This window comes from Rhineura floridana, chromosome 1, assembly GCF_030035675.1.
Source record: "Rhineura floridana isolate rRhiFlo1 chromosome 1, rRhiFlo1.hap2, whole genome shotgun sequence".
Lineage (NCBI taxonomy): Eukaryota > Metazoa > Chordata > Lepidosauria > Squamata > Rhineuridae > Rhineura > Rhineura floridana.
Window position 1 is genome coordinate 106,067,086 of NC_084480.1, and position 25,969 is coordinate 106,093,054.

Genomic DNA, 25,969 nt, shown 5'->3' on the forward strand with positions numbered 1-25,969 from the left:
ATTATTTTTCCTTTTATGTTGCGCATGTATTAGAAAACGAACCTAAATGCATAAACCAGTCTGATCTCTTAATCTCTGTCCTCAAAAAGTGAATAATAATATATTCATCCACAGAAGCCATTTCAGAAACACAGACGCGAGAGGGGGGGAATCCAACAGACAGTCTCAATGGTTAGAAAGCAGCAGACAGAAAGGTGAATTGCCACCTTCACCACACCCATTTGCTGCAGCTTTCACCAGCTGCTTGACTGAGCTGCTCTCTTCAAAAGCAACTGTTCTGTGAAGGACGGCAGCAGGACCTTCTGCTCTTGGGGAGGGTGCCATCTGGGCTGAGGCCCCATGCCAAAAGGCCACCTAACTTCCGGCTCTATTACAGCCACTTCACAAAGGTTTGCGACTGTGGGCTAGGAGGCCTGCCAAAGCCTGTTTTAAACCATTAGCAGCCTACGGCAGCAGCATAATCTTTTCTGAGGGTGGTGTTATCATCTAGACACATAACAGTCCCTGGGCCTTGCTTTCTACAGAGGGTCCAATGGGAAGCCGGCAGAATTCTGCTAGGCCCAAAAAGGTCAAGGTCAACATCAGGGTGCACTTCAGCTACTTCTCAGAAGTTGTTTCATTTGTTGGGAGCTAACCAAATATGCAACTAACTAGTGCCTAAGTTTGCTTCCCCTCCTCTCCGTTCCCTCCCAAACGCTTTTCCTTTTGTGTTGTGTCCTTTAGATAATAAATCTGAGGGGAGGGATTGTCTCATTATTGATCTCAGAGAGCCCCTCTGGGAGCCTTTTTTGACTAAAGAGCAGGTCATGAATCACAAGTTATAAACCTGTCTCTCTCCAGGTATTGCTAAACTCCAACCCTCGTCATCCTTTACCAGTGATGCTGGACGGAGCTGAAGTCCAACATCAACTAGAGGGCCATAAGTTAGCCACTTCTGATATAAATGCTATAAAGAAATGATCTTCAGTGGAATCTATCAAACATGAGTACACTATTTCACAGTGGAAGTCAGCAGATAAATGGCAGAAGCCAGAGGGAAGAGATAGCATTGCACACCTAGCCTCCTGTCAATGACACTGTGCTAGCCAGGAGGGAGAGGGGCAAGGCAGCAGGGAGGTCAGCATTGTGAGGGCGCACTGACGGGAGTATTGGACAGGCTCCGCTGGTGCAACCACAGAGTACTGACCTCTCTGCTGCTTCAGCCTTCCCCAGTAAGCGCTGACAGGAGGCCAGGTGTGCGCAGCCACCTCTCCCTGCTGGTTGCTCCTGGCAAACAGAAAAAAGGCACCTTTTATCTGTTAAAAAAACAATTTCCCGAAGGAAAGGCTTATTTGTGTGAAACATGCATCACGCTGGCCTTCTTAAAGAACAGTAATAAATTTATCCCTTTTGCCTGTTACTCATAATCAGTTCAGAAACAGATATTATTTTATTTAACAAAATGTATATACCACTTGATAGTTTACCTCTAAGCAGTTTATTTTACAGAGTATCAGAATTTGCCCACACTGATTATTTCATAAGTTACTTTATTGGCATGAGGAGTGACGGGATGGGAACTTACCAAAAATTAGTAGCCAATGACCATTATTTTCCCTGCAGAACTGAGCTGAAAAGGCAGGCACCCTAACAGTATCCCAAAAAGATGACAGATGGCCAGTGCATACAGAAGGAAAGCAAGTTTGTCATGTTCTTAAAACATGTTCTAAAATAAATACTGCGATGTATGTTCTGAATAGTACTTGGTGGATTTTTCTCCCCAAATGTGCCTTGGTACGTGTATCAAAAAAAAAAAAAACCAATCCAAGCAAGACAATTATCAAGTGTCTCTCAAAACAGTTGTCAAACACAGAGGTGGCTGTGCCAATTATCTGATGAGCAGATGGGGCTAACAATCCTCCCTACTGTTCCATATGGGTCATAAACACATATTTGCCTCTCACATTCATTACGAGAATTAAATAACCAAAATTGCTTAAGATAATATTGCAGTTCTTGACCTAAGGTGCCGTGTTGAACAAGAAAAACACAAAATCTGCTAACGTTCATGTGGCATTTTTAAACGTGCATGCCCGTCAACAAGAAAAACATATTCTAATCCAAGAGACAATGTTTTACTTTTCTGAATGAATCACTGTGCTGACAAGCTCATAGAAGCCACAGATGCAGCATTTGTCTCCCACAGAAAAAGGCTAGATTGGATTTTGCCTGTCTGCCACAACTTGTACAAAGCACTTTTAAAAGACTACCAACAAAGCTCACTAACAAAGAAACAGTAATAATTCCAAGGCACATTAGAAGCATTGGAATTTGACTTGACTGTTCAGCCTTCTGATTTACATAGAAACAAAAGAAATTAACTGCTGCTATTAACAGAGTTTAATTTATGTAAGTTCACAGTTCTCAAAGCACAAGGATGGGCTTCCTTAAGCAGGCAAGGGAAACCATCAGAGGAATTGTTCCTCAACCTCTCTCCCTGTGCATAAAAAGGATGTGAAATGTTGACCTACTCTTATCCAGCCAGTGTCATCCATGTAAGCATAGTGCCTCTCGCGTGTTATTTTGCTGATGTTGATGGAAGATATACGAACATAGGAACCTACCTTATACTGAGTAAGATCACTGGTGAGAGAAATACTGTTGGCATTGATTGGCAAAAGCTCTCCAGGGGTTTCAGGGAGGGGACTTTCCCAGCCCTACTTGAAGATGCCAGGGATGGAACCCAAGACCTTTTGCATGCAGAACACACGCTCTATCACTGAGCAATAGCCTTCCCCCTAAATAGCTTTCCATACATTTGAGTATGTTTTCAAGATCATTCACCAAGATTAAAAGTGGAAGCCTTACCTCTGCAGCTCGTAGCTGTACAGTGCCAGCTTTATATTCAGCCTCAAGTCTGCTCTTGTGGAAAGCTGCTTTCACATTCTGTAGAACCAAATCTGTTTTGTGTTTGTTCAGGGTCACACAACACTGCAAAAAACAAATATCGATTTTGCTAAAGAAGGGAGTATTTCTCATTCTTCAGCCTAGTGCATGTCCACAGGCAACGCTTCTTCTGTTTGAGCAAATGTTTTGGGCTGAGGATGAATAAAGTTATGTTTTCCTAGAGTGAGTAACAATTTATTGCAGCTTGCCAGAGTGATAGCTAAAAGCATCTTTTATTATTATTAAAGTTTATATCCTGCCCTTCACCTGGCAATATAGTTGCGAGTGAGCAATTTTTTTTGTAAATTCGGCGTTTGGGGGGGAACCTTTGCATTGTCATGCCTTAGGTCAGCAACAGCATTGACAGCAGTTAAAAGGACTCTACTAATTTAAGATGAGTCCACATTATGCTCATCACATAACTAACAAAGTGATAACACTGATCAAATCACAAAAAAGCTCATTAAAGTTGCTAATAAATAGATGAGTTTTATGAATCACACTTTTAGACAAAAGTGCTTTTTAAACTGTATTGTTGATTGTTTATATTTTGGGTTTTTTTGTTTATTCTTAACTATCTATAATCAATACTGTTATAGACTTCATGGTTTAATTTTTTTTTAAAGAAAAGCTTTCATATCTAATACCACTCTCAACACATGCAAAATGGAAGCAGTCACTGGAGATTTTATTGGATGTAATGCTAAGGCGAACATTCCATCAGGGTAAGGATTTCTCCTTGCACAACAGAACATTCTTCCCCTCCCCCCCATGTACCCCCTAAACCTGTTCTAGGATTCCTCCTGAGCAGATTTAGAGACAGCATTGGGGAGGGGGTAGCCCCATTGTGCTAGTGGTAATCCTTGAGTGCACACAGCTATTTAGTTCAATAGGAGCAATCGAGAGTTCAGGAATAAATTGATCAATACATGTGTCAATTAGGTCTTAGTTTGGTGGGGGGGAGGGAGAGAAAACTAGTAGTTCATCATTATTTAAATAATTTCATATAATGCAGCAGTACCAGCATCTGCCTTTTGAGTAATGTGTGTTTACCTTTATTAGCTGCATAAATTCTGTTACAAGTTTTACTTTCTCAATGTTAATTCGTTTTATTTCAGTATTTGCTTCCTCAGTCGCTTCTTCCAGGTTGATGGCATCTTGCTCCATTCGTCTCAAGCTGTGTAAGAAAGATTTATGGGCAATGCTGTGTGAATTAGCTCAAAATTCCTTGTTCAACATTATAGAGGCTAGATTAATGGATATTTTTCACATCTAGGAGACAGGATAACTGCCTTCCAAGTACAGAAAACCAGACTATACTGTGCAAGCCATCCTAGACCAAATCACTTAATTATACAGCCTAGGTTTAGCACTTTTAAATCCCACTGTCCTGATACGAAGGTTTGCAAGTAGAATTCTGCTTGCACAGTGGACTTTCCCACTTCTGCCTCCCTACTGCAGGCCACGACACTCCCTGGAAAGCTGCTCCTGAGGGTCAGGGGAACCTCAGGAGCAACACCAGATATGATGTATGAGGCTACAAGGGAAGCTGGTGCAAGTGGAGGGCGAGTACCTTACATGAGCAGAAGTGCCCTCTACTTGCACAAGGACACCTTTGGATCGAAGCCACAGTTTTCAGTGGGAAAGATCTGGACATGTGTTTAACTCCCCAATTTAAATCAATGATACTTGAAAGTGCTGAACTTTAGCTGCATCCTGCCCAAGTATTTCTTCCAGGTACGTGTAATTTGATAAGCATGTGGCCCACACTTGCAGAAAATAAGTTTGTAAAGACATACACATGGACTTAAATTTCTTTGTACATCCCTTTCCTTACTTCTTCCTCAATTTATGTAACTTTTATGAACAAAATAGTTAAATTGTCCAAAATTCATTTTTCACAGTTGATGTGTAAACTACGCACCACACAATGGACATGTAAATATGCCCTTATGAGGTTGCCCCCAAGCAACAGAAAGATTACTTGAGCCATCAAAATATATGTTAAAACCCTGCAAAGATCAGCCTTAATTAAGCAAAGCGAGAGGGTGTCTTGAAATGAGACTAAAACATGCCACCTAGGTCTCAAACTTTTTTTTGTGGACAACAGTCTTAATTTTCTAATGTGATAGATATGTCTGTTTTTGTAGGTAAAAAATTGTGAAGTTGGGTGTCGTGTTTGTCAGCTTCAGCCTCAGGGCAGCTTCAGCACTCAGACTGCTTCATTATTTGGGCTTGAGGGCAGCAACTGGTGAAAATCCCATCACACCAGCATCATCGTCAAAACTAGAGATGCACAATGAAAAACATGGATCCTAGCCAAGCCTCTAAGAAGGCCCCTTTTAATTGGTAACATTTTTAGGAGAAATGAGTAGATTACACCAGTGCTGTATTATGAGAATCAAGGGCACCAGACCAAGGTCTTGTTAACTTGTTTGATCATTTGGCCCTGATCAAAATGACCTTGATGTCAGTCATCAGAAAAAATTAAGTCAAGTCAGCAGACCCCCTGACTGGACCTCTCAGAGCACTTTGAGGACCTCTGATCTAGGCATTTTCAAATGTAGCTTCAGTTCAGGTGGCCAGACTGAGTGTGGTGGTGGAGAGGATTACTGCAGCAAACAGGCCAAAGTTTAGGGCAAATAGAATCAAACTGTCCAGGCTGTTTGGAGCTGTTGAAAGGAAGCAAATGAAGGAAAACTAATTGAAGGGGACTGAAGAATTAAAGTGCAAATATATGTGACTATGATCTAAAATCTAGTAAGATTTGGATTTGTTTTTTAAAGATCTTCTTGCAAAACTAGTATCAAGGGTAAGAAGTCATTGCTGTATGGAAGAGGGAAAAGATGACATTCTAAATTAGACTAGTTGATCACTAATTCCCAATTTCCAACTAGATCTCTCATGACAATTTTATCATTGTCTGACATTCACTGTTCTCAGCAGAAGGCTAACCGGTTTTTCTTGTTACTTAAATGGCTCCAAATCAATGGACTATCAAGACAATAATACTTCTGATCCAGTTTTAGCTCAGTTGTCTGAATTTTGTTTGTCTAATAATTAGCATGGGTATACCTGTCACTTTTCATACTAATTTTTGATTCCAATTGCTTCCGTTTGTTTTTTCTTTCCAAAAGCAACTTTTTCTGTTGTCTTAGTTCATTGTCTCTGTATTCCAGACGTTTTTGTTTCTCAGATAGGGAAGCCATTTGAGAATCCAATGACTGCAATTGCCTGATAATTTCCTGAAGTAAACAGGGCAGAAGAATATCCCATTTTATAACGTTCTCAGTAGACTCCTACTAAAGATGTGTTAGCATTCGCTGCTTTAAACTAATCCACCATCTCATTCTACTTCCATGTTAATTTCCACACTGAGTAAAGCAGTAATTTACCATTTAGACTAATTAGCTTAAATGTCTCCGTTCTTTGCTTTTAACACCTATGTATAGCAATACTGCCCAGCAGTTTGTCTATTTACAGTGCAATCCTGGACATGTATACTTAGGAGTAAGCCCCACTGAGTTCAACAGAATTTAATTCCAGGTTAGGATTGTAGCCTAAGGGCACAATCCAACTTGTATTTATGCCAGGCTGAGGGGAATTGGATGTGATGGGCCCCCAGCTCTGCCAAGCTCTGCCAGGCTCTGCCGGCAGAAGCCCCTCACCCTGGCTCCACTGCAGTGGACCTGGGACCCTGCATGTTCAGCTGGAAGTCCGCCAGGGAAACCCAGCCCAGTGGAAAGGCTGAGGGGTGGGGTGGGGGTCTGCCAGAGGAAGCCCCCAAAAAGGGGTGTTCTGGGGGCATGTTGGAGGAAGGGCTAGGGGACTTACGCAACATCCAACTCCCATTCGGAGCACTCCTCTGGGTCCCAATCCGGGCCAAACTTATGCTGAGAAAAAGGTTGGTCCTACAAAATAATTCTACTGGAAGCAAATGGGGAATGGTTACTCGCTGGTAGGGGTATTAATGAGAGCCGGCTTTTCCTTTTCCATTCCTGCGTGCAGCTCCCCGCTCAGCTGATGTTCAGCCAGCCCGGCGGCTCCCAAACGGCAAATGGATGCCGTAGAGCTTCCTGCCGACTTTCCATGGGTCGGATTGCTCTGTTAGTCTATTAAATTACTTATCTGCTGAATTACCCTCCTGCATTAACAACCTGTCAGGGCAGATGTAATACCAGAAGTCTGATTTGTCTGTCTGCTAAAAATCTCTGACATACATCAAGGAAATGCTATAAAATTCTTCAGGTATTACAATTCTCAGGAACCAAACACTTAATACCTTAGTAGGTAATTCAGCTCTTTTAGAAAGAGTACACACAACACTGAAAAAAAATCCTCATTTCAAAGCAACAGGTTATGTACGATGTTCCTCCAACCCTTGATTTTAAGGTCCTCAAGTAGCGACTTGCTCTGGGTTCATCACTATTTTCAGAGGCATAGCACATGGCACCAAGAAGTGAGATTTTTTTTCCTGCAGTGATACCCCCTCTATGTGGAAATCTCTGATCATACAGCCAGGTGACTAACCTCATTTGGGAAGTATTGCTAAAACCTTTATATTCAACAAAGTAATTCAACTGCTGTGGGCTTATTTTTGCTGTTTTTATCAGTGCTTTTAAAAAAGTGAATTTTACAATGTGATTGTGAGCTGCCTCAAGACCCTTTCTGACTGGATGGAGCGACTAAATAAATAAATGGGCAGTGAAGTGGTCTTCAGCAAAGCTACCACCAAAAGCAGGGAGTCACTCAGGCCTAAGTTGCTAATGTACAAGTGCAATCTGCTGCGATTCTTTTCCCAGGCACATACGGGAGGGAGGGAGGGAGAGAGAGAGACAGACAGACAAACAGACAGACAGAGAGTGTTTTGCACAGGTAACCATTTTAAAAACAGGGAGTAACTCCCCACATACACCCACCAATTACCTACAGAATTAATTAAGCTGACTTCAAGACAGTGCAAAATATTCTTGTGGTAGAGATATTCTAAATATATGTATTTGGAAGTTACTTTTAAGAAAGTGTACTTAAGAGTTGTAGCCTCACAGTGTTAATCACTGTGGGAAAGGGATATAAAATGTCAGTTTAAGTTGCTGAGACCAAAGGCTTTACAGGATTAATAATTCCCAACATTTCAAACCATGGGCTGCTATCAATTGTCCTAAATCATCACCATAAATCAACTTGCCTTCTGTTGATTTTCCAGCTGTCTTCTCTCATCTGCGTCCACTGTGACAGTAAGGAACTGTGCTGGCCACAATGATACATTACTGGAAATAGTTTGATTTGTGTAAGCAGACACTTTTACTATATATCTTTCTTCTGCTGTGAAGATCTGTTTAAGTTTTGTTTCCCGTATGACCTGCACGTGGGGGAAAAAAGCCCACATTCATATTATACAAACTCCAAAAGCCGTGTTGCAAGAAAAAGAAATAATTTTGTGGCACCTTAAAAACCTAACAAACTTATTACAGCATTAGTTTTCATGGACTATAATGAGCTTTTATTAGCTGCTTCCTGCTAAATGTCTTACGCAAATGTGCTTAAATAAACCAGTCAATTCATGACCCAGGGCTGAGTGATTCTGTTTCGGTTCTAATGGAATCTAAGAGAACCTGTGACTACTGGAATTGGCCCAAGAAAGGCAAGACAATATTAAAACATCAAGCATCTTCCTAAACACTATAGATCTCTTCCTCTGTTAGACAACATGCCTCACCCTTTCAATCATATTTCTGGTTTTCTCTGTTCCCACAGGGACTTCATGAATGCGATATTGAGAGCACAGGTAATTCATCACAGGGTGGGGAGCATCAAATAACTCTCGCAAGTAAGAGAAAAATCCATACCGGCTGAAGAAGGAAAAAGAGGCAGTTAAATACTTCCCCTGCTCCTTCACCCCTAATCAGTAAGATAATCAATTCTCGAAGCAAAGGGGTTGGAGAAATAAATAAATATAGAAATGAGCAATCATATATTCACTGAAGCTAAAAGATTACACAACACCAAAATCTCAATTCTGCAGTAGAAAAGATTTAATGAACAAAATTAATTTGATTCACTACTCAGAAACTCAGTATTCATCAAGCAAACCTTACAGAAGGTACTGCTATTAGAAGCTCTTCCTTAAAGTTTCAAAACAGTACAGAAGCAGAAACAAAAAAGAATGGGGTTCCTGGAATATTGACAGGCAGTGAGTTAAGACAGGGAGCTGTTAGCAACAGCAAGATCTCTCTCTCCCCCCAGTCTTTTAACCTTTGGCACACACGCTGCCTTCACCTAAGCTTACCAGTCCAATTAACCAGGAAGCCTAAAAATGACAGAAATAGAATTCTCCAAATCTGATGGTTATTCTGGATAACACAGTGAAAACAGCCAGGTAACTGTACAATCACTTGCAGGCAGCTACAATATTATATTGTTATGGGTATATTATTACTGTGTAATGTAGGGTTTTAAGATAAGTAGTTTAAAACTTACTACAGTTCTTCAATTGGTTTTGAAGGCCTAATTTCAGCCCACGACTCGTCAGGTGCACAAACAGCATTCACGCGTAGCCTCTGGCCATCACGCATCTAAACAAGATTGTACCAATATAAATAAAACACTCGTAGCTTTCTTAATATGATAAAACACATGGCAAACTTATTATAGTGCATGGTAGCATGGATCTTGGAATGTACATAAATCAGAAAGAAATGTATTATTGTTATTGTTTTTGTTGTTATTATTATTATATCTACAGACTGCTTTTCAGGCAATATGCCTACAATCTGAAAAAATTAAAACCATACCATAGTTAAAATCCACATCAGACAAGGGGGGCCTAAGTAGAGCACATAGTAATAATCTAAACTTGAAGTTTCCAGGGCACAGATCACTGTGGTCAAGATATCCCTGTCTAGGAACAGCCACAGCTGGTAAAACGGCACTTCTTGCCACAGAGGCCACTTGTGCTTCCATCTATAATGATGTTTCTAGGAGAACCCAAGCTATGCACCTACTCCTTCAGAGGGAGTGCAACAGTATCCAAAATAGTTCCTGGACAAGGATATTGCCTATCCACAGCACCTCCATCTTGTCAGGATTAGATTTGCCTTTTTGGCCCTAATCTAGCCCACTACTGTTCCAGGACCTGAAAAGCCTCTCCTGATACAAAGAAAAAGAGTTGTGTGTCATCAGCATACTAGTGACACTTTACTCCAAATCTCCTGATAACCATGCCCAAAGACAGCATATAGATGTTAAATAGCATTGGGGACAGAATACAAATGCCATAGCACAACTGCCATGAGACCATCAGTCAGTGAATGCTACCTTCTCGACATGAGCCCATAGAAAGAAGTGGAACTACTGACTCTGACTTGAACCCGGTCTGTTCGCTCCACCGGCAGACGTCGCTGGGGAGTCATTTGGCCAGCCCAAGGGGAACTTACGGTGGCACCCACTGCCCTGGAAGAGCTGCAGGACTGCGAGGCCTGGGAGCTGCTGCTGCGGCGTCGGAGGACCCACGGGCCAGACCAGTTGGTCGGCCTGCCAGTTGCTGCCACCCTGCTTCCACTCTATCAGCGTCGTTGTCATGGGCCAGGGTATGCAGACAGAGACCTTCAGCGTTAAGCTGTACTACTCTTGGTCTGAGTCGCAGGCCATTGCCGTTTCGGACTGGTGTACCGCCCTTGAAATAGTTGTAAGTTCAGGTGAGACAGAATGCCTTCCTGGATATTTTTTCTTAATATAATGTTATTTGCTATTTAATTTAATTTTTTGTACAATGTATTGCTGATTGATGTATTGCTTTGTTGATGTATTACCTTGTTGAAGTATTTTTATAATTGTGTTTACTTTTTCTGTAAGCTGCCTTGAGGGCCTTTTGGCCGAAAGGCGAGGTATAAATAAACATTAACATAACATAACCCATGACCAAGTCAGTCGAGAAGGATACCAAGGTCAACAGTATCAAAAGCTGCTGGGAAGTCGCGGAGTATCAACAGAGTTACATTCCCCCATCTCTTTCCCAACAAAGGTCAACTGTCAGGGCAAGCAAGTTCGATTCAGTCCCAAACCCAGACTGGTATGGGTCTAGACAAGAGTGTCTGCAGGTGAACCACCACTCTCTTGACCACCTTCCCCAGAAAGGGGATATTAGTGACCAGAAGATAGTTGTTTTAGTATCTCCAGGTCCAACGTGGATTTCTTAAAGAGTGAGCACACCACCACCTCTTTCAAGGGATCGTGAACACACACATTGGACCCATCTGGTCAATCACCCCAGCTTGCTTGAACTAGCTGGAACAGGCATGGGTTGAGAGGGCATGTAATGGGCCACACAACTCAAGTGTCTTGACCACAACTTCAGGCTTTAAAAGGTGAAACTGAACCCACAAAACTGGACCCGATGGTGTACTGGATGCCTCATTTGGACTTGCTTCAACTGTGGCATCTACGTCAGCACAGAGACAAGTGATTTTATCCTCAAAGTAGCTTTCACAGGAGGGGTTTATGAGCTCCAACATCCCACTTCTTGGGAAAGATTTCAAAAGTTCCTACACTACATGGGACAGCTCTGCCAGACAGCTACTTGAGGATGCAATTGCTAAGTACAGCCACCCAATGCTACCTTCTGGACATGAGCCCACAGACAGCAGTGGAACTACTAACCCTGACTTGAACCCATGACCAAACCAGTTCAGAAGGATACCAAGGTCAACAGTATCAAAAGCTGCTGAGAAGTCGAAGAGAATCAACAGAGTTACACTCCCCGTCTCTTTCCCAATAAAGGTCTAACAACTGTTAACTTGGTATCAGAAGAATAAAGAAACTGATTCATCATACAGTTGAATAGGAGTACTCAACAAGGTAGTTTTCAAAAAAAAATACAATATTTCATGCACTTCTCTTACTTGGGGTGGATGGGGGGATGCTATTTAATTATGCATTGGAGAAAATAAAAATTAGAAGTGCTTCATCTACTAGTCTGACAGAAGAGAGACAATGGCAGATGAACAGACTATTTATCAGGCTCTTTGCTGTGGGGACTTCTACACCAACCAGTTTTTAATTATACATCAAGGTCCTTGCCTCTCTTAGAAAGATGTCCATATCTTCTTTGTTTTCAAAGACAAAGGCCCTCAAGTCGTTGGATGAAATGTAATTTTCTACATATTTAGCATGCTTATGATCTTTCATATTGATCTGTACAGAAAGAAACACATCAACAAATACAAAAGGAGGCTGAAATCCATAGAAACAAAACAATAAAATGTGGATGAAGTTGAAGGAACTATACAATCATATAGTAAGAAAACACTTGGCTTCTAAGGAAAGGGGAAATATTTTTACCAAATGAAGATAGGAAAGTATATTAGACTAATTAAAGCTGCAATCCTATGCATACCTACCTGGGAGTGAGTCCCACTGAACTCACTGAAGTAGACACACATACAGTAAAAAGAGTCAGTTTTTACATGCCAGGATATTGAAAATGTTAGAGAGGAATATTACATAATCGTGTATTATTAATGTAGCCAGTTCATGTCTGTGTGTATAAAAATTGCCCTTTGAATTCAGTTTCATTTTTGGCAAGATATTTTAACATAGTGATATTTAAATGCCTTGTAATAAAAATATATATATTTTAAAAATCTGACTTACATTAAGCAGTTCTCAAGAAACAAAACAAGATGTGACCCACTCTTTAAAACGATTCAAGACACATTATTTTGTGACAAATTATTTTTACAGAAGTGTGTGAATTCACATTTTGGGTGGTAACACTGTGGCCCTGTTCTTATGTTAGTCTTTGTGACATGGGAGATGCCACCGCATGGCTCCTGCCTGGGACACTTGGGAAACATGACAAGTCCCAGATTATGTGGGAGCAGCCCACATGAAAACTTTCCCCCACAGAAATGTTGCCCCAGAGGGCAATTCCACTGTAGAGATCAATCACAGCTTGAAGCTGCTCACATTACCTGAGCAGCAACACAGGAACAAGGCATAACACAAGCAGTTCGTATGACACAAAAGTAATGCAAGAAGGAAGCTTGAGTCAGTGAACAATATATGGTATATCTCAAACATAACGTATGGAATGCATGAGAATTATATTGTTAAACCACAGAACAGTAATGATTTGACCCTGAATACTCCATATGGAACTATGCAGCTCCGGCTTGACAGATGTGGAGGAAACCCACAATATCCTATGAGAAGGAAGCCAATTTGGAGGGCTCTTTAAAACCCTCATATATTCCCAGTAAAAAGGGTTGTACTGAACAGTACACATTAGGGAAAACTCATCTGGGGATCATTATCATTGCTGTGATTAATTAGGCCTAAAGGGTACAACTGATGGGTCCTTTATTCAGGATATACCGCTGGGGGCAGTCATTAGGAGTTGATATCCAGCTCTATTTCTCTTTAACATCTGAATTAGAGTCATGGGCAGGATTCACTGCAACTGAATCCTGACAAGATGAAGCCTCTATGGATGGGTAGTTTCCAAGTCTAGGAACTGGATAATGTACCAGCTCTGGATGGCATTGCACTCCCCCTGGAGGAGCAGGTGCATAGTTGTAAGGTGCTCATAGATCCATCGCTGTCACTAGAGGCCCAGGTGAACACAGTGGCTTGGGACACCTATTACATTTTTGGTGGTGTGCCAACTACAAGCCATTCCTGGACAGAGACAGCCTTTCCCCAGTGATCCATATATTGGTAACTTCAAGACTAGGCTACTGTAATGTGCTATATGCAGGGCTAATCTTGCACCTGATTTGGAAGCTGCAGTGAATGCAAAAGTGGAACAACCAGCTTTACGTATATTATCCCAGTCTTGAAAGATCTCCACTGGCTGCCTATTAGCTACTGAGCCAATTTCAAGGTTTTGTTTTTGATATTTAAAGCCCTAAACAACTTGGGACCAGGATACATAGCGGACTAAGATACATACAGACCAGGCTTATCTTTTACGATTCCACAACCAGCAGATTGTCACTTGGTGACAATGCAGAAGTGGGCCTTCTCGATGATAGCAGCCTTCCCACAGGTAATTCATGAGGTGGAGCCAGGAAGGAAACGGCCTCTTAAAAACATATATGTTTAGCATAGCTTTCCTGGACTCTGACTCTTAATGTTTTGTTTTGCACGCTTCTAAGCTTTATTTGCAATATACAGTTGTTGTTTTATCTCATTTTAATGAAATGTTATTGAATGTTATGGAACTTTTTTTTTTATGAAATCATGTGGGAGATTTTTATTAAGTGGCATATTATTATTACCACTATTATTATTATTATTATAACAAAAAAATAGATACACTTATGATGGGCAGAGCAGTCCTAATCCTCAGATCTGCTAGCTGGAGATTAGGACTGAGTAGAAAGTATCTTTCTATATGTAGACAAGCAGGGCCAGCCTCAGGCATGCTGGGGCCCTTGGGCATCAGCTTGTCCTGGGCCCCGGCATGTGCCTGTGTGCCTCCCCACCTATCTGTCTCCTGTCTTTAGCATTGCCATTAACCAAGATGACAGCCACGGTTTCCCTAAGGGGATGAAGCCTCCACCGCCATCTGCGAGACGGTGCGCTACGGCAAGGAGCTTTCCGTGGTCAAGATCCCCAGCAAAGCCTCAGCAAAGTCCCTGGCAAAGAAGTACAACCGCAGCGAGCAGTACATTGCGACTGGGTCCCTAGGCGCTCGACCAGCTGTGACTTATTTCTTCCATCTGCTTGTCGGGAGACGGATATCATTGCTGCTTGAAGAGGGAGAATTGCGGCTGTTGTTTAGCCGCTGTTGCTACCGCTCCTCTGCTATTATCATCGCTGCCCAATTTTTATTGGGAGAGTTGCTATTGTTGCTGCTTAGCACTTATTTGCACTTAACACTTATTTGCTTAACACCTATTTGCAACTCTTCCTCTTGTGTGTGAATGTGTGAATGAGGGAGTGTATGCTGTGCGGTGTGAGTAGTGTGTGTAGGTGCTGTGTATGTAAATCTGGGTTTGTATTATGTGCCTGGGAGAGAGGATTCAGAGCCGAGTGGGAAGACTTGAGAGGGCCCCAATTGGTGTAGTGACGGGTAGAGGGAGATATGGCGTTGTGCGGAAGACTTGCCAGGTGAGGGGAACTCGGCCCAGACAACTAACGGCTGTGCCTCGTTCCAGTCTTCCCCACAACCACAGGTTCACTGGTTGCCCTATCAGCCAGCTCTCAGATCTCCGGATGCTGCTTTTAAATGCCAGATCGGTACATAATAAAATCTCCCTCATCCATGATTTAATTGTGGATGAGGCTGCCGATCTGGCATGTATAACTGAGAACTGGGTGGGCGAGCAGGGAGGAGTTGGCCTCTCCCAGCTGTGCCCACCGGGATACTCGGTTCAGCATCAGGGTAGATCTGAAGGTCGGGGAGGGGGGGTTGCTGTGGTCTATAGGAATTCCATCCCCCTCTCCAAGCACCCTGTCCATGTGACTACTGGTCTGGAATGTTTGCATCTTGTGTTGGGTCAGTGGGACAGATTGGGGATTCTGTTGGTGTACCGCCCACCCCACTGCCCAACGGACTCCCTAACTGAGCTGACAGAGGTAGTCTCGGATGTACTGCTGAGATCCCCCAGACTGATGATGCTGGGGGATGTCAACATCCATGCCGAGGCCGCCTCATCTGGAGTGGCTCAGGGCTTCATGGTTTCCATGACAACCATGGGGCTGTCCCAATATGTTACTGGCCCAACACACGTAGCAGGCCATACTCTAGATCTGGTTTTCGCAACTGGACATGGAGATGATGATCTGATGGTAGGGAGTTTTACATCAGTCCCTCTGTCATGGACAGATCATCGCTTGTTGAGGTTTAGACTTACAGCGGCTCTTCCCCTGGATCTATTAAGATGGTCCGCCCCCAGAGACTTATGACTTCTGATGATTTTCAAAGGGCTCTGGGGAGTTTTCCGGCTGATAGGGTTGGTGCTCCTGTCGAAACCCTGGTTGCTGTGGAATGCAGAAATGGCCTGGGCAGTCGACACGATTGCTTCTGCGTGCCCTCTCCTTTGTAGAGCTCATGCAGCTCCGTGGTATACTCTGGAGCTGAGAGCGATGAAACAGTATAGGAGACGGCTGGAGTGCAGATGGAGGCGAACTCCTGATGGATGCAATCATGCACTGGTAAGTGCCTATACTAAGTTATACTCAGAGGCAATAAGGGCAGCAAAAAAGCAATATTTTGCTGCCACTATTAAAGCATCTACTTGCCGTCCAGCGGAGCTTTTCAAAGTTGTCCGTGGGCTATTGTCTTCTGGCCCTAGGGACCCGGTGGAATCATCTGAGGCCCGCTGTAATGAATTTGCTAGGCACTTCCAGGATAAAATCTTTTGCATCCGTCGGGACTTAGACTCCAATGTTACAGCAGTTGAATCGAATGAGGTATCCAGAGCACGGCCTTGTCCTGATTCTTTGGATGAGCTTCAGTTGGTACAGCTTGAGGACGTTGACAAGGTGCTTGGATTGGTGCGTGCAACCACTTCTAAGTTGGACCCTTGCCCCTCTTGGCTAATAAAAGCTAGCAGGCATGGAACAGCCGGCTGGGCCAGGGAAGTGATAAATGCCTCATTGCGAGATGGAGTGGTCCCTAGCTGCCTGAAAGAGGCGGTAGTAAGACCACTTCTGAAGAAACCGTCCTTGGACCCAGAAAATCTTAACAATTACAGGCCGGTAGCAAGTGTCCCATTCCTGGGCAAGGTCCTCGAACGAGTGGTTGCCAGCCAGCTCCAGACACTCTTGGATGAAACCGATTATCTAGATCCATTTCAATCAGGTTTCAGGCCTGGTTTTGGTACGGAGACAGCCTTGGTCGCCCTGTATGATGACCTTTGTCGGGAGAAAGACAGGGGGAGTGTGACTCTGTTGATTCTCCTTGATCTCTCAGCGGCTTTTGATACCATCGACCATGGTATCCTTCTGGGGAGACTCGCTGATTTGGGAGTTGGCGGCATTGCTTGGCAGTGGTTCCGCTCCTACTTGGCGGGTCGTCTCCAGAAGGTAGTGCTTGGGGAGCACTGCTCAACACCCTGGGTACTCCAGTATGGGGTTCCACAGGGGTCAGTTTTGTCCCCCATGCTTTTTAACATCTATATGAAGCCCCTGGGTGCAGTCATAAGGAGTTTTGGAGTGCGTTGCCATCAGTATGCTGATGACACGCAGCTCTACTTCTCCTTTTCATCTTTTTCAGGTGAGGCTGTCAATGTACTGAACCGTTGCCTGGCTGCGACAATGGACTGGATGAGAGCTAATAAACTGAGGCTTAATCCAGACAAGACCGAGATGCTGTTAGTGGGAGGTTCTCCCGACCGGATGGTGGATGTTCAACCTGTTCTGGACGGGGTTACACTCCCCCTGAAGGAGCAGGTTCGTAGTTTGGGAGTTCTTTTAGAACCTTCACTGTCACTTGAGGATCAAGTAGACTCGGTGGCACGGAGTGCCTTTTACCAACTTCGTTTGGTGGCCCAACTTCGCCCCTATCTGGATAGGGATGACCTCGCTTCAGTTGTCCATGCTCTGGTAACCTCTAAACTAGATTACTGCAATGCGCTCTACGTGGGACTGCCTTTGAAGACGGTTCGGAAACTGCAGCTCGTGCAAAATGCAGCGGCCAGATTGATAACGGGGACCAGGCAGTCCGAACATATAACACCGATTCTGGCCCGCTTGCATTGGCTGCCTATATGTTTCCGGGCCCGGTTCAAGGTGCTGGTTTTAACCTATAAAGCCTTATACGGCGTGGGACCACGATACCTGATGGAACACCTCTCCCGATATGAACCTACCCGTACGCTACGCTCAGCATCGAAGGCCCTCCTCCGGGTGCCTACTCAGAGGGAGGCTCAGAGGGTGGCGACAAGAAAGAGGGCCTTCTCAGTGGCGGCCCCCAAATTATGGAATAGTCTTCCTGATGAGGTACGCCTGGCGCCGACATTACTATCTTTTCGGCGCCAGGTTAAAACTTTCCTCTTTTCCCAGGCATTTTAGTATGTGTAAAAATGTTTATGTTTTAAATTTAAATTTTAAGCTTTTTTAAAAAAACTGTTTTAAATATGTGTTTCATTGTATTTTATGCCGATTGTTGTGAACCGCCCAGGGAGCTTCGGCTATGGGCGGTATATAAGTTTAATAAAAAAATGAAAATGAAATGAAATGAAAAATCTTGGTTGATGGCACGCGTGCGTGCTATGCACACGCATCTCTGCCATCAACCAAGATGGCGGCAGGGGCTTCAGCACCTTAGGGAAACCTCAGCCGCCATCTTCATTAAGGGCAATGCTAAAAGACAGGAGACAGGTACGTGGGGCGAGGGAATGGCAGGCAGGCAGCAGCTCCTGCTCTGCGATCCACGGCTACTGCTGCGGATCGCAGAAGGGGAGCATACCCCCAGGGGCCCTCAGCCAGGGCCCCACCTGGCCGCCCTTTAGAACCGGCTCTGCAGACAAGAGCTCCACTGCAGGAGGGACATGCCCCTGCAGAGGCAGGCACAGGGGTATGGCTAGTGTTGTTTTGGTGGTGGTAGCCAGGGTTAGTCTCCAAAATGGGTGTTCTGGATGCATGCCTCCATTTGTTGGGGGAGCTGTAGGATGGGGGTCCCCCTTGTTGCCAGCCTAAAGCTGGTGCAGCTAGTTTCCTTCTCTCCGCTGGAACCAATGGGGTAGGGGGAGGAAATGAGAAAATATAGGGATCCCCATGGGAAAAATGCATTAAGTCCACTCTCCACAACTTCCACTCTGGTTAACATGAGCTAGCAGAGCTTTGGAAATGGTAGACAATACACCATGTGGTGCACACACACACGCACGCACACATGCACGCACACACACACACAGAGGATTGCACTGTCAGTTGCTCTAATAACCACCATCTAATTCTAAAACTAAATTATCTGAAAAGGATAAAAATATATCACAGTAACTTTTTTGACATTCTCAGAAGCAGCATGAAACAACCCACTCAAAAGAAGTGACTAAATTTGGTCACTGAATCCAGAATTAGCTGTAGAAATGAAGATACTACAGACTTCACATGCTATGTTTTGAGTGCTACATGGCAGCTTTCACATCATCTCAAGAGGCAATGCTTTCCCTAAAGGTTCTTAAACCTCAGCAATGGCAAGAGTAGGGGCACGGGGATGGAACACTCTTCTAGCTAGAGTAGCCCACCAAGAGAGAGTACTCATATTGGATCTTGTTCCTTAATTTGCTGGATATATGTCTTTGTTAGTTCACAGCATGTATTTAATATATAATCTTCAAAAAAGCCTTCTGATTAAATAATATTCTGTACTTTTGCACAAGGCAAGTTACACCCACATAGTCAATTCAATACATCAAGGTACGCGTATGCAAAGTTTGATCAGTCACACTGAAACAATGGATTATGTAGGAAATGTTTAAAAATAGAGTTATAGCAGAAGTCATATTTCAATTTTAGTGATGACTAAGTCACAAAACATTCAAGTGAATCAGCTTACTGCAAGCATCATGGGATCATAGACATCTCTTTGAAACCGGTTTCTGTTCTCTCTTAGCCACATAAGAGCAACATGTGTGTCTCGGAATCTCCTTTTGAGCTTCTCTTCCTTCATATTCATCATATTGTCAAACTGTACAATGCGATCAGTTATTCCTGTAATTTCAAGACAGCTTTAAGAGTCATGTTTACTGTACTTCATGATTGCCAATTAGTCATTGTTTAGTTAGTACAGTGATGAAGCATCTTGCACAAAATACTCATAGCCAGACCCATATACTTTTCACTCTTGTCCACTCTTCTTGCAAACAGCCCATGGAGAGATCTATGTGGAATTTTTATTAAAGGATCCAGCATGCATTTGGCTCTTGCATCAACACAGGCACACAATCTAACTTTTGACTGCCGCCATCTCCATAATGATTGGGTCCTATAGCAACAGCCACCCTGTTTCCCAACAAGCGGCACGCTAACATATATCCTCACTACAGGGCCAAGATTCAAAGGGCTGTACAGGAGATTCACACATTTGGTGGGGCTTCTAAGCCAACTCCAGACACCTGGTAAACCATTCACCAGATGTGGAAGTGTTTCAGGATCAACATGAACATACAGCACAAGGAGCTGTCATTTAAAAAACAATTAGGGAAACCCTAGCAGATGGAAACGCTTGGACACACCAAAGAGCCTCTTAGGAGCAAAATGTTCCTATCCCCTTCCTAGCCATGTAACAAAGAGATGGAAAGAGAATCGATCCCTTCAAGATGAGTGATCTGAGTGGGTAGTCGGTTATCAAGCCAATTTACTCCTGTGGAATTGCAAATAGCGTGAACAGCAAATACACCATTAAGCCCATTTACCTTTTTCGTCCTTCAGCAAGTTCTCCTTTTCTCTTCTCAGGCCATTTAATTCACCATCAATATTTGCTCTCTCTTCCTCTAAATGTCTAAGTTCAGCATTAACTGAATCTATCTGAGGCTGAATATTCTCAGAACTGTCTGTATTTCTCAGCTCATTTTTCCAATCTTCTATCATCTTACGAGTGTTGTGTACTCTCTTCTGTCTATCCATTTCTTCATCTTTCTTCATCCTCAAAGCCAGTTTAACTTTTTCAATCTAAGAAAAACAAGCATTTCTCAAGCACGCTAACAAGTTATCACTACAAAATAAGGAGAGAACGGCAGGAACCAGTTAATTTTCTAGCTAAGAATATTATTGTTATTAATTATTATTATTATTATTATTAATAAATTTTATTTATACCCCACCTTTCGGCCAAAGGCCCTCAAAGCGGCTTACAAAGAAAAATAAACACAGGTATAAAAATACAATAAAAATACAATAAAAGCAATACAATTTACAAAGATTAAATTAAATAACAAATAACATTATCATAGAATAGAATATCCAGCCACGCTATAATGAAAGGCACTAGTTGTCTAATAATAATCATCCCCTTTAATACAAAACTTGGGTGATCCCATGCCTATTTTATTTATTTATGTAAAACATTTATATAGCACTTAATTATTTGCATTTTTAACAGTTTGCAAGCAAAATGGGGTCACACAAAATCCACTTGGTTTGCATTGTTGATCATAGGATGCCTGCACTTTACAATTCTGGGGCAACTGCCTGTGTGTATCACCTTTGTATATTTAAAATACTATAGAAGCAAATTATTCTAATGACTGTAATTAGTTACCTGGAATATGTGCCCAAATAAACAAGTTAAAAATGAAGAAATTTGTAATAAAAATGAATTCCACTGCCAAAAATTAATTAAGACATTATCAAATCAACACAAAAGGGAAGAAAAGCAATGAGTTCACATTGTCAAGGTTTAAGCTGGAGTTAAAGTGATTGAGGCAAAACAACAACAAAAATATCTTACTTCTTTGTCTTTTGTCTCCAAAGCATCTTGACACTGTTTACATTTTTGAGATGTTTCTTTGATGGCTGCCATCTATATACCAAGAGCATTTTTTAGAAGTTAGAAATCAACTGTAATTATGTAATTTCCCAACAACCAACATGCATAAAAGAAGCTCAGCCAGCATAGATATGCTACTTTTGTACTAAATAATGGATTGAATTGCATATGGTAGCAACTATTTCTGGGGAGCAATAGTTGCCTCTTTAGTCAAGGCTGTATATAACTTGCAGTGTGAATAGCTGCAGCCTTATGAAATCACCTTATGAGATTCAAGACAAAGCTGCATAGATTTATAAATTCTGCTGTTTCTATTTTGGTGCCTGAGTGATGGAATCAGAAAGGGTTCATTCGTCACATTTAATACTGGGAGTTTTTCTTCCTTCCTTTGAGGCATCATGGGCTTCCACAACTAGAGATAGAATGTTGGATGCAGATTAATCTCAAATCACTTCCTTAGGAGAAAAAAAACTGTGGAGGAGGTTTGGCCATGCCTGTTACGGGCTCTGGAGACCAGAAACCTCAGTCTGAAGATGAGACTTAGCTTAGTGGACTGTCCTGGGCTGTCTCCATGCTTACCCACTTCGGGTACAGATGGGAATAGGAGTGTACAAAATCAGATTATTGGCAAGGAATATGAAGTCTCTGAGTTGATCAGTCCTTGTGTAAATACTAGGAGCTTGGCCGTCTGCCTTAGCTAGATCGATAAAGGAATACTCTGTTTGCTGAACTTCAGGTTCAGTTCTTCAGCTAAAGCCACTGACCTCCAAGCTGTAAAATTTCAATAAAACAAGCCATAACCCCAGCCTGGCCCTGACAGAGCCCAAGGCCTGAGTACCTAATTTTGGACTGCAAATGGTCCTCAGGTGAGATTAGTCAATGAGCCAGAATATTCTTAAACAGAGTGCTACCCTCTTCCTATGGAACACTGTGGTTTAGATTGTGTCAGGAAGCTAGACTACATAGAACTTTTTATTTCCCGACTCTAACTCACCAACTAATTTTTAACTTCATTTATTAAAGTGCTTCCATTTTAAATTTCATATGATCTCCAGAGTTCTAAACTACCTGTATGTGCAAGAGACTTACAAGCAGAGCAGCTCTAGAATACATACTTTCTCTTTCATTTTGTTATCCAGACTTGCACACTGTTTCTCAGCCTCCTGGATCTGATGTGTCATGGGAGATTGTGCTTCTCTTAATGCTTTTAATTCCTCCTTCCGACGATCTCGGTTTTGCTTCACTTCTTCATACTGCTTACGAACATCTTCGTATACCTAGCAAGGAATGCAAGCAAACTAATTAACAGCATTATATCTGTGTTCAATAGATCAAACGGACCATCTGATGCTACTAATTTGTTCATCATTTTCATCAGGAAAAGCAAAAATGTCATTTTTAGAAGGATTGGTGAATAGTTTCAGATAATTACTGTGACATCAGTCAATCATGCAGGGATGGCCTAATTCATGGACTGGGAACCTATAGCCCTCCTAGAGATGTGTAAGGCCTGCTGGAGAAAAAAAATGAAAAAATTAGGAACACACCTCTTTTTCCAAAACGTTCCAGTTTTTTCCCCAGTCCTTTACATCTCCAGGCTCTCCACATGTTGTTGAATTACAACTACAACTCCCATCATCCTTGATCTCTGGCCATACTAGCTGTGGCTGATAGGAGTTGAAGTCCATCATCACATGGAGGGCTACAGGTTCCTTAACCCTGGCCTAAGTAAATATTACTCAGCAAAAGAGCAATAGCGCTAATATTAAAGATAAATTTATTCATTTGAATTTGTATTCTGTTCTTTTACTAGAGCCAAGAGGGAGCCATAACATTAAAAACACATCACCAAAATACACTTTCCTGGTCTTTGCACTTATATTCACTTTACAGAACAAACTCATCTCTCCCACTTGTGTGGTAGAAAACTAGAGTACTGGCTGTTACAACCCCAGGAGAAAGAGCATGTAAAAATCACATTTGAGCACAGCCAAGAGATACTCCTGCTGCATAGTGTTTCATTGCCTCAGGAACTCTTAAAACTACTGGTGGCAATCCTGATAAGACTCCATCCTGGTGCAGTCCAAGCTACTGAAATGGACTTCTGCTGCTGCTACCAGACCCTTGACTGCTCCCTGTGACTAATTTACTTTTCTTCTCAAGGATTTTGTGGCTAATCAGAGATAATCATCTAATCATATCCACAAATTCCTGAAATGTGCTCTACTAATTACATATCATATTTGACTGCATGATGCCTACCCTCACAATTAAAACAAGGGCCCATATAATTATACATTTCAGGTTCTTAATTAATATAAAGATCCTGTAGCCAGTCAGTTGCTCTTTAGATTCCCACGTTGGTAAGACTTGCATAAAACACTGGGCACATGAGCACACACACATACTATATTAAGCTGTGTTTCCCTAAAAAGGCACACCTCAGTTTGTGAATCACAGAAATCAAACCTTTAAAATACTACAGTGCTGTTAAAAAGTTCTAACTAAGGTCAACACATTTTGGGCTCTAAACAGTATTCAAAGGCAACTCGGCATGAGACTAGATATTTTTCCTTGAGAATTAAAAGATAATCCGGTATCATCAGGATCATAGCAGATGTTGAATTAATCTGTTTTTGGCCTGCCACAATTGGGATTCTCCTCCATTTTGTAGCATATGCCTGTCTGGAAGAAAGCTTACAAATCATTGTCTGCCAAGACTCAAAGAACAAAGGAAACTAGCTGCAGAGGAACAAAATCAGACCCCTGTCTTTGTAGGGGGGCTGAGATTCCCCACTCTATCCTAACAAACAATACAATTCACTGTCATGGAATAAGTTAGTAAATGTATACTTTTACGAGCACCGTGAGTTTTTTAAAGGTGCTAAGCCCAGCGAACTGAATGCAGCTCTGATATCTGTCAAATACTATACGTCTTAACAGTATACAGCAAGCTGAACTTAAGCCAGGGACTGATGTTACCTTCTTTGATTTATTAACCAATTTTAATTTTATCCCATTCTGTCCTAAGGGCTCAAACGGGGCTACTTATATAAACGAGATAAAAATCTAAACTTTGTACCAAGAAATTCTGAATGCTGAGATCTGCATACATGATGCAAATTGAGAGAATATGAATAGCTTCTTTTTTTTTAAGTCATTTATTCTGGATTTAGTAGTTGGGGGGATAAAGTTGTATAGGGTGATAAAGTTTTGCCCCCAAACATTCAAAATCTTAGTCAAGCACCTCTCCAGCTTATGACATTTTAGAAGAATCGAGTTGGATCCACACTTTGTTCCTGCCAGCAAGAGCATTCCCTGAAAAGAGTTCCATTCAGTGGATGCTCCCACTGGTAGAAAGAAGGGGTTAGTCAATTTTTTACAATTTATCTCTGCAGCCTGCAGTATCCAGATAGTCCTTCAACCTCTAGAATGGATTTATTATTTATTCATTTATTAGATTTATATCCTGCTCTTCCTCCCAGTAGGAGCCCAGGGTGGCAATTTGAGAGCACAGGGGAGCTGCAAGGGAAGGGGGTAAATCAACAAAAATAGCCTCCTTTCCTATTTCACCAGCAGGATCCCTCCACTGGATCAAAAGCCTTCCACAGACAAAAGGAGCCCTTCCATTAGTGGGAGGGAATGTCTGGATCTAAGCCTAGGATGGGAAACTTGAGGCCCTTCAGATCTAAGCCTGGGATAGAAAACCTATTACCCAGACTGGCTGGGGCTGATGGGAGTTGCAGGCGGGCCACAGGTTCCCATTACTCATCTAAGCCACTGTCCACAAACTTTCAATGGTATCTTTCCAATCCCAATGGCTACAAACCTTTTAAAAAATAACAGCTCTGTATCCAATATTACATTCTCCGCTTCTTCTGCAGTCCTGCATAATTGAGGCATACAAATAGCCCTGAATACTCTACTAAGAAAAACAGCTAGACTAAATGAAGATGAGCCCTCAAATACGACATTATATAATTAAAGAACACACACTTTTTATTGTCTTTTCAAATGCTATTCAGGGTTTTTATGCCATTCTCTAGATTGAGAAAAAATGAATATTGTTTACTGTGATTTTATTAATGATTGTTGATGTTGCTTATAAGTGGCCTTGGAAAGATTTGTATCTTCAAAAGCATGATACATATAATTATAATAAATAACATCAAACACGCTTCTTGTTGTCATTGTCGTTTTCCTATTCTATTTTTATCAACTTCTACATTTCACTCAACTATGTTTGTTATATTTGCTTTTTTTTTAAGTACATTTTCAGAAGTCTTAAAAATCAAGAACTTACCACCCAAGGCCTTTTTCTCTCAAGCATTGCAATTGAATCTAGATGGCGCTTATGTTCATGATATCGCTCTACATCCTGCTTATACCTTTCATTCGTTTGCTTCATTTTCTCTAGGTTGTTATGTTTCTCTTTGCATGAATTCTGTCAGAATATATATTTTAAGTGATTTACATGGTTCAATTAAACACAAGAACTCTCATTATTAATTGCAACATGCCCTATTTGCGACTCAAATTCCAAAATAAGAATTAGGATTTCTATCAAAGTAGCAGGTTGCTTTCCTAATGGCAAATGGATCT

The 25,969-nt window shown here is 42.1% G+C and overlaps 1 protein-coding gene across 5 annotated transcripts in view; it reads right to left on the bottom strand.

Annotated features, from left to right (window-relative positions):
• SMC5 (structural maintenance of chromosomes 5) overlaps positions 1–25,969 on the bottom strand; it is a 50,800-nt gene that overhangs the window by 15,676 nt on the left and 9,155 nt on the right. For all 5 annotated transcript variants that reach the window (XM_061628203.1, XM_061628214.1, XM_061628223.1 and 2 more), the window contains 12 exons: positions 25,671–25,811; positions 22,483–22,644; positions 21,329–21,400; positions 20,295–20,550; positions 19,436–19,590; positions 12,004–12,117; positions 9,406–9,500; positions 8,645–8,777; positions 8,114–8,287; positions 6,001–6,170; positions 3,979–4,102; positions 2,848–2,970 (listed from right to left, as the gene is read on the bottom strand). In XM_061628203.1, coding sequence (XP_061484187.1) covers positions 2,848–2,970; positions 3,979–4,102; positions 6,001–6,170; positions 8,114–8,287; positions 8,645–8,777; positions 9,406–9,500; positions 12,004–12,117; positions 19,436–19,590; positions 20,295–20,550; positions 21,329–21,400; positions 22,483–22,644; positions 25,671–25,811 — 1,719 coding nt within the window. The remainder of the gene's footprint in view (positions 1–2,847; positions 2,971–3,978; positions 4,103–6,000; positions 6,171–8,113; positions 8,288–8,644; positions 8,778–9,405; positions 9,501–12,003; positions 12,118–19,435; positions 19,591–20,294; positions 20,551–21,328; positions 21,401–22,482; positions 22,645–25,670; positions 25,812–25,969) is intronic.